The sequence below is a fragment of the Lynx canadensis genome, chromosome A2 (genome assembly GCF_007474595.2).
Source record: "Lynx canadensis isolate LIC74 chromosome A2, mLynCan4.pri.v2, whole genome shotgun sequence".
In the NCBI taxonomy this organism is placed as follows: Eukaryota; Metazoa; Chordata; class Mammalia; order Carnivora; family Felidae; genus Lynx; species Lynx canadensis.
The window spans coordinates 5,916,324-5,930,131 of NC_044304.2; the positions used below are offsets into that span (position 1 = coordinate 5,916,324).

The window sequence follows — 13,808 nt, forward strand, 5'->3', positions numbered from 1 at the left end:
CTGGCCCTGGAGGGCGGGCCTTCAGCGGGAGACGTCATTATAACGCGACTTCTGCCCGTGTCTGGAGAGCCAGGAAAATGGTGGTGATGGCGCGTCTTTCCCGGCCGGAGCGGCCGGACCTTGTTTTCGTGAGTCCGCGGCGGGGCGGGGGGTGGCCCGCGTGGGAGAACCTGGGCTTGGATACTTCAGGGGTTCGGGGCCTGGCCGCCTGGGGTGTCTGGGCCAAAGCTCTGTCCGCCCGAGGGCAGGACCTACGGACCAGGGTGTCCAGGAGCAAAAGTCTGGCAGTGGAGTCCAAGTGGTCTGAGTTAAGAGTTGCAGTCGAGGTTCAGGGCCTGGCGTCCGGACCTTTGGTGGAAATAGGAGCGCGCGCGGGGGGGGGGGGAGGGGAATCGCATAGCGAAATCTTGTAGAAGTCAGGAGTCTGGAGTTAAGGCATAGTGATCAGGCCGGCGTTCTGGTTTCTGTGGTAAAGCCTTGGTGCTCTGAGTAACGGCCTAGGTCAAGACCTGAGCGTTGTAGTTTGTGGAACGAAGGTTTGTTGTCTGGATTAGGAGAACTGTGGAGTCAACTGTGGTCAGGCAGTGGCCATTGGGATTCTGAAAAGTCCCAAGACTTGGTATCTGGAGCACAGACATACGACCTTTCATTGCACTTTGTAGCTACTGTGGGGTTTTTTCTTCTTTTCTTTCTTTCTTAAACACAAATTGAAGGTTTGTGGCAACACTACATGAAGTAAGTGTGTTGGCACCATTTTCCGAGAGCATTTGCTCACTTCATGTCTCTGTGTCACGTTTTGGTAATCTCACAGTATTTCATACTTTTTCATGACTTTTGGGGCGTCAAGAGCCACCCCCATGTAAAACCGGGAAGTTAATGATTGTTGTGTGTGTTGGGATGGCTTCATAGGCTATTCCTTGGACCGCCCTACTCCCTCAGACATAACCACTTTGAAATTACTAAGCTTACAGTGGCCTCTAAATGTTTAAGTGAATGGAAGAGTCACCTGTCTCACCTGATATCAGAAGCTAGAAATGATTAAGCTTAATGAGGAAGGCACGTTGCAAGCTGAGAGGGGCTGAAAGCTACTAGGCCTTTGGCACCAATAGCCAAATTGTGAATGCAAACGAAAAGTTCTTGGAGAAGATTAGAAGTGACGGACACATGAATGATAAAAAAAAAAAAAAAAGCGAAACAGCCCTTTGGTGTTACAAAGAAAGTTTCAGTGGTCTGGATAGAAGATCACACCAGCCACAGCATCCCCTTAAGCCAAAGTCTCATTCAGCCAAAGCCTAACCCTTCGGTTCTGCGAAGGCTGAGAGAAGTAAGGAAGCTGAAGAACACGACTTGGAAGCTAACAGAGGTTGGCTCTTGAGGTTTTTGGAAAGAAGCCGTCTCCATCACAAAAGTGCAAATGAAGGAGCGAGTGCTGATGTAGCCATCTGTGGCAAGTCGATCACAAGATCTCATTAAGATAGTTAATGAAGTGACTGCACAGACCGAACAGACTTTTAATAGAAATGGGAAAGCCTTCTGTTGGGAGAAGAGACCTTCCAGGACTTTCATTGCTGGAGAGGAGGAGTCACTGCCTGGCTTCAGCGTTTCAAAGCACAGGCTGACTCTGTTGTCCGGCTAATGCAGCTGGTGGCTCGAAGTGGAAGCCAGTGCTCCTTTAGCATTCTGAAAAGCCTAGGGCCCTTAAGAATTAAGCTAAATCAGGGGCGCCTGGGTGGCTCAGTTGGTTAGGCGACCTACTTCGGCTCAGGTCATGATCTCACAGTTCATGAGTTCTAGTCCTGCGTCGGGCTCTGTGCTGACAACTCAGAGCCTGGAGCCTGCTTCGGATTCTGTGTCTCCCCCTCTCTCTGCCCCTCCCCTGCTCATGCTCTGTGTCTCTCTGTCTCTCAATAATAAATAAATTTTTAAAAAACGTAAAAAAAATGTTTCATTAAAAAAATTTTTTAACGTTTATTTATTTTTGAGAGACACACAGACAGAATGTGAGTGGGTTAGGGGCAGAGAGAGAGGGAGACACAGAATCCGAAGCAGACCCCAGGCTCTGAGCTGTCAGCACAGAGCCCGACGTGGGGCTTGAACTCACAAGCTGTGAGATCATGATCTGAGCCGAAGTTGGACGCTCAACCGACTGAGCCACCCAGGCACTCCAAGAAATACGTTTCATAAGGTTACAGTTCTAAATAGTAATTACTCTGATAGATCTGGGAAAAGCAAATTAAAAACCTCCTGGAAAAGATTCACCACTCTAAATGCCATTAAGAACATTCTGATTCATGAGAAGAGGTGAGGATAACAGCATTAACAAGATCTTGGAAGAAGTTGACTCCAACTCTCCTGTATGACTTTGAGGGGTTCAAGACTTCACTGGAGGAAGTAACGACAGATGTGGTGGAAACATGGAAACAGCAAGAGAACCAGAATTAGAAGTGGAATCTGAAAATAGGACCGAATTGCTGCAATCTCATTATAAAATGAGGATGAGGAGTTGCTTTTTTTTTTTTTTTTCTTAATGTTTATTTATTTTTGAGAGACAGAGAAAAACAGTGTGTGAGCAGGGGAGGGGCAGAGAGAGAGGGAGACGCAGAATCCAAAACAGGCTCCAGGCTCTGAGCTGTCAGCACAGGGCCCAACGCGGGGCTTGAACTCACGGACTGCGAGATCATGACCTGGGCTGAAGTCTGACGCTTAACGGACTGAGCCACCCAGGCATCCCAGCCAGGAGTTGCTTCTTATGGATGAGCAAAGAAAAGGGGTTTCTCAAGATGGAATCTACTGGTTATGATGCTGTGAAGATTGTTGAAATGGCAACAGAGCTTCTAGAATGTGACATAAACTATTTTGTTCTTGTTAGTACAGTATTTATTTGTCTTTCCTCTGTCAAACCCTGAGCCAACCACTTTCCCCAGGCTGCCTGGGGAAGTATAGGAAAAGGAACACACAGGGCAGACGAAACACGGGAGAAAAACTTATGGGAGGTGGAGATGGCTCCTTCACATGGCAATGAGGATACAAAAGGCCGCCATCAGGCAGAAGAGCCTCGTGGCTTCTGGGAGGGCAAAGCCCAGAATGGTGGAGGAGAAGAGCTGTTGCTTCAGAGAGGGCTTCCTGGCATAACCAGTGATGAGGCTCCCAGACACAGTCCCAATTCCAGCCCCAGAGCCAGCCACCCCAACTGTGGCAGCCCTAGTCCCAATGAACTTGGCTGCTGTGTCAATGTCCCTTGAAGCAACACTGGTTTGGAAACTGCGGCTAGGAATAAGTGAGGTCAGGGGACGTGGGGCTGCCCAGCTGCTGAGGCTCTCATCTGTCAGTGTCTCTGGGGGTTTTAATGCCACTGCAGACAGTGATCGGCTCAACAGCTGACAGGTGCTCCTGACCAAGGAGGGGGCGGAGACGAACTTTGCACAGGCGGACATTTTCAGAGGATGAGGGGCTGTGGCCAGAGAGCTGCTCCCAGTGCGGAGAAGACAGGGAATATGACATACGCTTAGTTGACAAAGCAGCAGCAGGGTTGGAGAGGATTCCAATTTGGAAAGAAGGCCTGCTGTGGGTAAAATGCTGTCAAACTGATGGGGCACCTGGGTGGCTCCGTTGGGCGCCCGACCTCGGCTCAGGTCGTGATCTTGCAGTTCAGTTCTGAGTTCGAGCCCCGCGTCGGGCTCTGTGCTGACATCTCGGAGCCTGGAGCCTGCTTCGGATTCTGTGTCTCCCTCTGCCCCTCCCCCGCTTGTGCTCTGTCTCTCACTCTCAGAAATAAACATAAAAAAATTTTTTTTCAAGTGCTGTCAAAAACCGAGTCAGATACTACAGAGAAGTTGTTCGTGGCGGCAGGATTCAGTTGATGTGGCAGGCTTTATTTTGTTTTATTTTAAGAAATTGCCACAGCCACCCTGACCTTCAGCAGCCACCACCCTGATCAGTCAGCAGCCATCACCCTTGAGGCAAGACCCTCCACCAGCAAAAAAGATTACAACTCATTGAAACCTCAAGTAGTGGTTAGCACTTTTTTTGCAAGGAAGTATCTTTTAATCAAGTTATAACACTTTTTAGACATATGCCAATGCAAATTTAATAGACTGCAGTGTAAACATAACTTTTATGTGTGTCGGGAAACCAGAAAATTCATTTGACTTGCTGTATTGTGATGTGTATTGTGGTGGCCTGGGGCTGAACCACCAGTATGTGTGAGGTGTGTCTGTAGAGGCCTAGCATCTTCACAGGTGTTTGGTGTTTCATACTGGGGAGGCTTGGGGTTTGGTCCATACCTCTCCTTCTGATGTAAAGGTCTAGCTTCTGTCGACTTGGAAAATAAAACTGCCAGTGATTTTATCAGCAGGGTGGGTTTATTTAGGAACGGCAGAGGAATTTTAATTCAGGATATGCAAGCTATGGCAAAACCGAAGGCAAGTCTGGAGAACGAAGGAGAGGAGCATCACTTTATTTTATTTTAAAACTTGTTTGTTTATTTTGAGAGAGCACGTGCACGTGCCGAAGGGGCAAAGTGAGGAAAAGAATCCCAAGCAGGCTCTTTGCTGTCAGCACGGAGCCTGATGCAGCATTCCAGCTTACAAACCGTGAGATCATGACCTGAGCCGAAGTTGGACGCTTAACGGAGTCACCTGGGTGCCCAAGTAACATCACTTTATAGAGAAAAAGGAGTAAACTAGGAGGGGCCGGTTTGAAGGAAAATCTGTTAGGTGAAAGTGATAGTTCAGGGTGGTGATGGCTTCTCATTGGCTGAGTTGTGGCGGTTTCTCATTGGCTGGACTGTTGCTGGGCAAGGAGAAAATCTTGCTGGGGTAGTAAAGTAAGCTTCTTTCTGTTGGGAACGCAAGGTGCCCTTCTTCCTGGGGGGGGGGGGGGGTCTGCAATTGACAAAGAGATGGTAGGCATGGGAGTGCCCCCTTCAGGGCTTCCTGATTTCATGTCAAATAAGGTTTCCGTATTCACTTTCCGAGTTCTGGGACAGCTGAGTAGTTCTGGATAGTGGGAGCCTGAGATGCTGAAGGCCTGGTGTTTAGGAAGAGGCGTGTTGTGCGGAGTTAAAGCTTGGCGTCCAGGTCCAGAGAGACCTGGCAGTGGACGGGGAGTCTGAGAAATCTGGTGACCTGGGCCAGAGAGTAGGTGGCTTGACTGGGAGGGCCAAAAGAGTGGTGTCTGGATGACAGTCTCAAGTCTGGCCCAGAACCCTGTGGTTGAGGAGTCTGATGACCCGGGTCAGACTGTGGGCAGTAAGATTTCGAGGAGTGAAATCCAAACCTGAGTCCTGGTATGTGGCTGTCTGGTGCCCTGGCTCTGAGCTCAGGTCTCTCTTTTCCCCGTTCCCTGGCTCCCGCAGGAGGAAGAGGACCTCCCCTACGAGGAGGAAATCATGCGGAACCAGTTCTCCGTCAAATGCTGGCTCCGCTACATTGAGTTCAAGCAGGGTGCCCCGAAGCCGAGGCTCAATCAGCTGTACGAGCGGGCCCTGAAGCTGCTGCCCTGCAGGTGGGAACGGTCCCAGCCGCCCTGCCCGCCCCCCCCCCCCACACCTAATCTAGCCGTAACGGAACTGGCCAGTAGGTCCCAGGTGATGGCTGTCGTTCGGGCACTAAGTGTACGTCCCCTGACGGCTCAGCACACCTTCCCTGGTGTCCTGGCCCGTGCCCCCCAGTGCTGAGACTTGCCGTCCTTTCCCAGGCCCCTTTGCCCCGCAGTCACTTCCCGGCGCAGGGCAGAGGGTTCCGGGGGTGTGTGAGGCTGACCGGTCGTTGTCTGCCCCTCCCGCGTTCCCCAGCTACAAACTCTGGTACCGATACCTGAAGGCGCGCCGGGCACAGGTGAAGCATCGCTGCGTGACCGACCCGGCCTACGAAGATGTCAACAACTGCCACGAGAGGGCCTTTGTGTTCATGCACAAGGTGGGAGCGGGGGGCAGAGGCCGGGCGAGGGCTGAGGGGGAGGTGCAAGTGGACGGGGACCGGGGGATTGGAGTCCTGTCGCCTCGGTGTGCCCGAGGTGGAGCTGGATTAGCCCTAGAGGACGGGGTCCCGGGTCTTGCCGCATTTTTGGCCACAGGACACGTGCCGTCTCTGTGGTCGAGCCGTGGCGCCAGCGGTTCAGACCCTGCCCGTCCCCCACGCCTCCAGATGCCACGGCTGTGGCTGGACTATTGCCAGTTCCTGATGGACCAGGGCCGAATCACACACACCCGCCGCACTTTCGACCGCGCTCTCCGGGCACTGCCCATCACGCAGCACTCTCGCATCTGGCCCCTGTACCTGCGCTTCCTGCGCTCACACCCACTACCTGAGACGGCCGTGCGGGGCTACCGGCGCTTCCTCAAGGTACGCCTGTGGGGGTGGGGCGGGACCGAGCGGCGAGAGGCCGCTTCACGAGGTTCCCAGTGCCGGCTTACTGGGACACTGGCCCCTCGAGGCGTGTCACCCGACAGACGGGAAGCGGGGAAGGCTCTCGGCGATTTGTTTTCCCTCCAAATAATCTGTCAGCACCTGCTGCATGTCTCGCATTGAGACGCGTGCTGGGACAGCGTGTGACAAAGACAGTCCCTGCCTGCACGGAGCTTTTGATCTAACTGGATAGACAGGTGCCCACGAGCTGACCACGTCTCCTGGTCACATCTTTAAAAATTTTTTTTTTCACGTTTATTTCTGAGACAATGCAAGAGACAGAGCACAAACAGCAGAGGGGCAGACAGAGGGGGACACGGGATCCAAAGCGGGCTCCGGGCTCCGAGCTGTGAGCCCAGAGCCTGACATGAGGCTCGAACTCACGAACTGAACCGTGAGATCATGACCTGAGTGGAAGTCGGATGCTCAACTGACTGAGCCACCCAAGCATCCCCCCCTTCTGCTTCTTTATTATTTTTAATTTTTTAAAAATGTTTTTATTTATTTTTGAGACAGACACACAGCATGAGCAGGGGAGGGGCAAAGAGAGAGGGAGACATAGAGTCCGAAGCAGGCTCCAGGCTCCAACGTGGGGCTCAAACTCACAAATTGCAAGATCATGATCTAGGCTGAAGTTGGATGCTCAACCGACTGAGCCACCCAGGCGCCCAAAATTTCTTTTAATGGTTTTTTATTTATTTTTGAGACAGAGACAGAGCATGAGCAGGGGAGGGGCAGAGAGAGGGGGAGCCACAGAATCCGAAGCAGGCTCCAGGCTCTGAGCTGTTAGCACAGAGCCCGACGTGGGGCTCGAACTCACAGACTCTGAGCCGAAGTCAGACGCTCAACCGACTTAGCCACTCAGGCACCCCTCCTGGTCACATCTTTTAAACCAGTAAAACCACAACCGTGGGAGGGCAGGGAGCGGGAGACGAACGGCTGTGGGAATGTTTCCAGGCGGAAACAGTATGGGGGGGGGGTGCCGCCCCCTCGCGCTTCTAACAGCTGTCGTACGTTGTGAAACTCGGCACGGCGCTGTCTGGCTGGGGGACTTGGGGTAAAGGCCAGGCCCGGACCGTGCCGGCTGTGCCTTTGTTGTCTAAGCCAGACCGGTCAGGGCTGGGGCTGCACCAGAGGGGCCCAGACCGGATTGGCAGGGCCTCGGCTGGACCGCCGGTCAAGGCTGCCCCCGTGGGGCTGAGGCCGGACTGGTAGAGTCCGGGTGGGACACGTGTGGCTAAGGCTGGGTCGGCAGGGCTGGCGCCGGGTCAGGGCAGTGGTGCGTGGCTGACCCGGAGCTGCCGAGTGGGAGCCGGGGGCACGGCGGGGTGGCTCTGCGGCCCCGCTGACTGCTGGTGGGGCCGCCCGCTGCCCAGCTGAGCCCCGAGAGTGCGGAGGAGTACATCGAGTACCTCAAGTCCAGTGACCGGCTGGATGAAGCCGCGCAGCGCCTGGCCACCGTGGTGAACGACGAGCGCTTTGTGTCCAAGGCTGGCAAGTCCAACTACCAGGTGGGCTTGTGGGGGGATGGGGTCGGGCAGGAAGGCTTGCCCTCCCCCCCCCCCCACGTGGGGCACAGGGCTGAGACTCCTCCTCCTGGGTCCGCAGCTGTGGCACGAGCTCTGTGACCTCATCTCCCAGAACCCAGACAAGGTGCAGTCACTCAATGTGGACGCCATCATCCGCGGGGGCCTCACCCGCTTCACCGACCAGCTGGGCAAGCTCTGGTGCTCGCTGGCTGACTACTACATCCGCAGCGGCCACTTCGAGAAGGTGCGCAGGCACAGGAGGCGACGAGGGGAGGGGGGGCGGGTGCCACGCAGGTGCCTGACACAGCGGTCGCTCCCGAGGTGTCAGTGCTCTCGTCAGTGTCCACGTTAGCTTGCTTGTCAGGCAGTGGAATAGGGGGGTGCGTGGGGCAGATGGGTCCCCAGAGTTGCTGGCTGGAGTCGTCGGGGCCTCGTGGAAGAGGAGGCGAGAGGAGCTGGAGCAGAGAAGGGGCCGCTGACGGGCTAGGGGAGGGAGCGCCCTGCGGGCTGAGGGGTCGGCCGTGCCCTGCTGAGGGGCACCGCCAGCCAGGCGTGAGCAGGACGGAGGCAGGACCGGCTGCGCGCTTCGCAGAAACCCTTCAGGCCACCACAGGCTGAGGCTGGCGGCAGGGGACTGGTCAGGAGGCGGGCGGAGCCAGCGGCCGGGGTGGGGCGGACAGTGGAGCGTGACTGGCCAGGAACAGGGGTAGAGGGATGGGGCCCAAGCTTAGGGGCGGGAGTGACCGGGAGAACGTGAGCTTCAGAAGTGGGGTGGGGCCCTCCATGGCCAAGTCCGGGGTCCCCGCAGCGGGGACCCCGCAGCGGGGACCTGTGGGGGCGTCGGGGTCGGTCACCTCTCGAGTCTTAACCGGGCGTCGGCCACCTCACACGTGTCTCCCTCGAGCTTCATAGTCACTCTGCACGGGGACCGTCACCATTTACTGGGGAGGACCTGGGGCCCTGCACTCTGGGAGGGCAGGGGGCGGCTGTGGCTCTGCTGGGTGTCGGTGCTCCGGGTGGTGCGGCCAGGTCCCCTGCGTCCACGCGGGCAGGCCCTCGCGTCCCCCGAGCCAGAACTTTCCTTTTACCCCGCCCGTGCCCACAGGCTCGAGACGTGTACGAGGAGGCCATCCGGACTGTGATGACCGTGCGCGACTTCACCCAGGTGTTCGACAGCTACGCGCAGTTTGAGGAGAGCATGATCGCAGCCAAGATGGAGACGGCCTCAGAACTGGGGCGGGAGGAGGAAGGTGAGGCAGGCCTGGGCCGGTGAGGGGAGAGGGCTGGGCCGGCAGGCAGGGCTCTGAGAGCCCCAAGGGACAGTGACGGGGGAGGTGCGTCTGCACGACAGAGGGAGGCCGGCGTGGGTGGAACTTTGGTGAGTAGCCGGGACTAGCGCTGCATCTCTGGCCGGAGTGGCCAGTGGAGTGAGTCTGCCAGGCCCCGGACACTCGGGGCCCTGGTGGTGCAGAGGTGGGGGCGGGGCCGCTGTGCTGAGGCCCCGCCCCCATCTCGAGCGCAGATGACGTGGACCTGGAGCTGCGCCTGGCCCGCTTCGAGCAGCTCATTGGCCGGCGGCCCCTGCTCCTCAACAGCGTCTTGCTGCGCCAGAACCCACACCACGTGCACGAGTGGCACAAGCGCGTGGCCCTGCACCAGGGCCGCCCCCGGGAGGTGTGTGACGGCCCCGCCCCACCCCCCTTCCCCTGCCTGCCGGGCCCCGACCGTCCAGCCTGACTCCGTCCTTCCCACCCAGATCATCAACACGTACACGGAGGCCGTGCAGACGGTGGACCCTTTCAAGGCTACAGGCAAGCCCCACACACTGTGGGTCGCGTTTGCCAAGTTTTACGAGGACAATGGGCAGCTGGACGATGTGAGTGCCCTGCGTTTGTGGGTTTGCGCGTGTGAGTAGAGGCGTGTGCTTGGCCAGAGGACCCAGGAGGCACAGACACGTGCACTCTCGCGGGGAAGGGCGGGGGGGGGGTGGCGGGGGCCAGAGAGACAGGGTCCCAACCTGCCTTCTCCCACCCCTGCAGGCCCGCATCATCCTGGAGAAGGCCACCAAGGTGAGCTTCAAGCAGGTGGACGACCTGGCCAGCGTGTGGTGTGAGTGTGGCGAGTTGGAGCTCCGGCACGAGAACTACGACCAGGCTTTGCGGCTGCTGCGGGTAAACGTGAGCCCATGTTAGGGCGGGGGCGTGGTGTGCTGTGTGGCCGTGTCCGGCTGTCCCCAAGCCCCCGCCCTGCTGCCTGCTCCCTCCAGAAGGCCACCGCGCTGCCTGCCCGCCGAGCCGAGTACTTCGACGGCTCGGAGCCCGTGCAGAACCGCGTGTACAAGTCCCTGAAGGTGTGGTCGATGCTCGCCGACCTGGAGGAGAGCCTGGGCACCTTCCAGGTGAGTCGGGGGGCCGAGGGCCCGTGGAGGCGTGGAGCCGGGGGCAGGGCCGCAGTCTCTGCCCCGGACGTGCCCTGACCTGCTGCTGCCCCACAGTCCACCAAGGCCGTCTACGACCGCATCTTGGATCTGCGTATCGCCACGCCCCAGATTGTCATCAACTACGCCATGTTCTTGGAGGAGCACAAGTACTTCGAGGAGAGCTTCAAGGTGAGGGGGGCTGATCTGGAGGTCCCGGACAGCGGGGTCTCCTGTCCCGGGGCCCCGGCCGCTGTGTCCGTGTGCTCCAGTGGCCCTGACAAGGTGTTGCAGAGCAGGGAACTCAGACAGCAGAGACGTACCGTCCTCGTTCTGGGGGCGGAAATCTCAGACTGTGGTGCTGGCGGGGCTGGTCTCTCCCAAGGCCTCTGTCCTTGGCTAGCGGGCGGCTGTCTTCCCACCGGTGTGTGTATGTGTCTTAATCCCACAGGGACTCCAGTCATCTCGGGTTAGAGCCCACTGTAACGACTCCCCTTCATTTCCTCTTTAAAGGCCTGGTTTCTAAGTCCAGTTACATTCTGAGGTCCTGGGGTTGTGGCTTCAACAGGAATTTGGGGGACACAGTTCACCTCTTAACAGGCACCGAGTCTTGTTTCTGGGCGGCGGGTGTGTGCGGGCTGTCCCTGCTCTGCTCGTGTGACAGCTTGTAGGTACGTGAGGTCCTGCACGTGCACGTGTTGGGAGGCCCTGCCTCTCTGTTGAGAGGTTTCGGTTCTAGGCGGAGACCACACGTATCCAGATGACATACACGTGTGCCACCCCCCTCCCCCCCCCCACCCGCCTGAGTGACACTGGCCCTGCCCCTGGCCTGGGCATGGGAACCTCTTCCCAAGGCCGTGGGCTCCAGTGTCCACAGAACTGAGGATCCCCCCGACTCCCCTGCCCATAAGGTTACCTACCGGTGACTTGGTAGGTCCTAGTCCTGGTCCGTTGAGGGAGACGTACAGGCCCCCTTGACCGCACTGTGATCGTGGGGCAGGGTGGACGGGGAAGGGGCCGCCATGACCAGCCCGAGGGAGACGTGGGGACTCTCCTGGCAGGCTGGACGCCATGTGTTCTTGCCCTGGGTTCCCACACACGACACCCTCTCTCGGGGCAGGCGTACGAGCGTGGCATCTCGCTGTTCAAGTGGCCCAACGTGTCTGACATCTGGAGCACCTACCTGACCAAATTCATTGCCCGCTACGGGGGCCGCAAGCTGGAGCGGGCGCGGGACCTCTTCGAACAGGCGCTGGACGGCTGCCCTCCCAAATACGCGAAGAGTGAGGCGGGCGGGCAGGCCGGGCAGGGGATGGGTTGTCTGGGGCCGGGCACCAGCCTCTGACCGCCCCCCCACCCCGCCTCGTGTCTCAGCGCTGTACCTGCTGTACGCCCAGCTGGAGGAAGAGTGGGGCCTGGCCCGGCACGCCATGGCAGTGTACGAGCGCGCCACCCGGGCCGTGGAGCCCGCCCAGCAGTACGACATGTTCAACATCTACATCAAGCGTGCGGCCGAGATCTACGGGGTCACCCACACCCGCGGCATCTACCAGAAAGCCATCGAGGTGCCCTGTGGGGCAGGGCGGGGAACGGGGGTGGCCAGAGGCTCTGAGCGTGCCCCCACGCGTGGGACGTCCGGGAGCCTTCCGGAGGGCCCGGGGTACGGGGACCCGCTCACGCCCTGCCCCCTCCTCGCCACCACCACCCAGGTGCTGTCGGACGAACACGCCCGGGAGATGTGCCTGCGGTTCGCGGACATGGAGTGCAAGCTCGGCGAGATCGACCGGGCGCGGGCCATCTACAGCTTCTGCTCCCAGATCTGTGACCCCCGGGTAGGACGTGGGCCCGGGCGGGCGGGCGGGCGGGCAGTGACGGAGGCTGCAGCCGAGCCAGCCGCTCACGCCATGCGCCCCACCCCGCGCAGACCACCGGGGCTTTCTGGCAGACGTGGAAGGACTTTGAGGTCCGGCACGGCAACGAGGACACCATCCGGGAGATGCTGCGGATCCGCCGCAGCGTGCAGGCCACGTACAACACGCAGGTCAACTTCATGGCCTCGCAGATGCTCAAGGTGTCGGGCAGCGCCACGGGCACCGGTGAGCAGCTGTGGGCACCCGCAGTAAGGGCCCGGCCCCTGCTCTCTGCCCGCCCTTGACCTCCTGGTCTGAGAGCGTTGAGCGTCCGCCTCCCCACCCCCCCACCCCCCCACCCCCCCACCCCCCCACCCCCCGCCGAACCTGGGAACTCCTTGAGGGCTGGGTCCTCGGACGGATGGGGGTGGGGTGCCCGGTAAGGAGCAGAGCGGCCTGTGGGCTGTGGCGGGGGCCGGCGCGGGTGTGGCCTGGGCAGACTGGTGTGTGACCCCCACGCTCCCCCACCAGTGTCCGACCTCGCCCCCGGGCAGAGCGGCATGGACGACATGAAGCTGCTGGAGCAGCGGGCAGAGCAGCTGGCGGCCGAGGCCGAGCGGGACCAGCCCCCGCGGGCCCAGAGCAAGATCCTGTTTGTGAGGTGCGGGGGCAGGGGTGGCGGGGAGGCTGAGCGGCACGCGTCCCCCTCCCTCCTTCCCTCCCTCCCTCCCTCCCCGCCTGCCCTGTCCCTCCTTCCCTCCCTCACCCCTGCCCGCCCCCAGGAGCGACGCATCCCGGGAGGAGCTGGCCGAGCTGGCCCAGCAAGCCAACCCGGAGGAGATCGAGCTAGGGGGGGACGAGGACGAGGACGAGATGGATCTGGAACCCAACGGTAGGGGGCCAGCCAGGTGGGCAGGACGTTTTGGCGGAGGCACGGGTGGGGCCCCCCCTCCCGGAATGACCGTGGCCTCTCTCCTTTCCCAGAGGTGCGGTTGGAGCAGCAGAGTGTGCCGGCTGCCGTGTTCGGGAGCCTGAAGGAGGACTGACCCCAGCCCTGCACCCCTCATCCCTCCTCCCCTCATCCCTCCTCCCCCATTCCTCCTCCCCCAATAGAATCTATGTTTGTACACACGGTCTGAGCCTCTTTCCTGCCCACCCTTCCCGCTGCCCAGGTGCCTATGGGGACTGCCAGCTGGGTAGTGCCCTGGCCTTGGGCCCGGCACCCCCCCCCCCCCCCCGCCCCCAGATTGGCCGATGCGGGAGGTGGGGCAGCTGGGCTTCCAGCCAGGGCACATGCCCCACCCTCCCCCTGCAGAGCCAGTTCTCAGAGGCCCGGCTCTGCCGCCTGAGGCCTCCTTGAGGGCCTTCCCAGCCCATTCCCACATCAGGTAGAGATACACAGCCTTCCCTCTCCAGATTGTTTCATTCTGGGCCAGGGCGCTGACCTCCCCTCAGAAGACTGGTCTGAGAGCCTGTCAAGGTACTTCTCACCCTGGATGGCAGCCAGGAGCCAGACCTCAGCCCTGGGTCAGGGCGTGGTCCTTAGGCCTAAGCTCCGGGAAGCCATTAGTGGGCTCTGGACTATTAAGGGATTTTAAGCATCAAG

At 59.3% G+C, this 13,808-nt stretch overlaps 2 protein-coding genes across 2 annotated transcripts; one reads left to right on the forward strand and one right to left on the reverse strand.

Moving 5' to 3' along the window:
* Positions 1-22: 22 nt before the first annotated feature.
* On the forward strand, positions 23-13,336 carry XAB2 (XPA binding protein 2). Its single transcript, XM_030299050.1, has 19 exons — positions 23-128; positions 5,357-5,505; positions 5,795-5,918; positions 6,147-6,344; positions 7,784-7,918; positions 8,016-8,180; positions 9,042-9,186; positions 9,459-9,610; positions 9,693-9,812; positions 9,976-10,107; positions 10,203-10,334; positions 10,431-10,544; positions 11,473-11,635; positions 11,727-11,917; positions 12,062-12,184; positions 12,277-12,448; positions 12,734-12,863; positions 12,985-13,094; positions 13,187-13,336. The coding sequence occupies exons 1-19, from the start codon at positions 78-80 to the stop codon at positions 13,246-13,248; spliced, it is 2,568 nt and encodes an 855-aa protein (XP_030154910.1). The 5' UTR covers positions 23-77; the 3' UTR covers positions 13,249-13,336.
* LOC115503102 (ATP synthase F(0) complex subunit C2, mitochondrial-like) lies at positions 3,009-3,486 on the reverse strand. The gene has a single exon (XM_032591123.1). The coding sequence runs from the start codon at positions 3,432-3,434 to the stop codon at positions 3,009-3,011; it is 426 nt and encodes a 141-aa protein (XP_032447014.1). The 5' UTR covers positions 3,435-3,486.
* Positions 13,337-13,808: the final 472 nt, after the last annotated feature.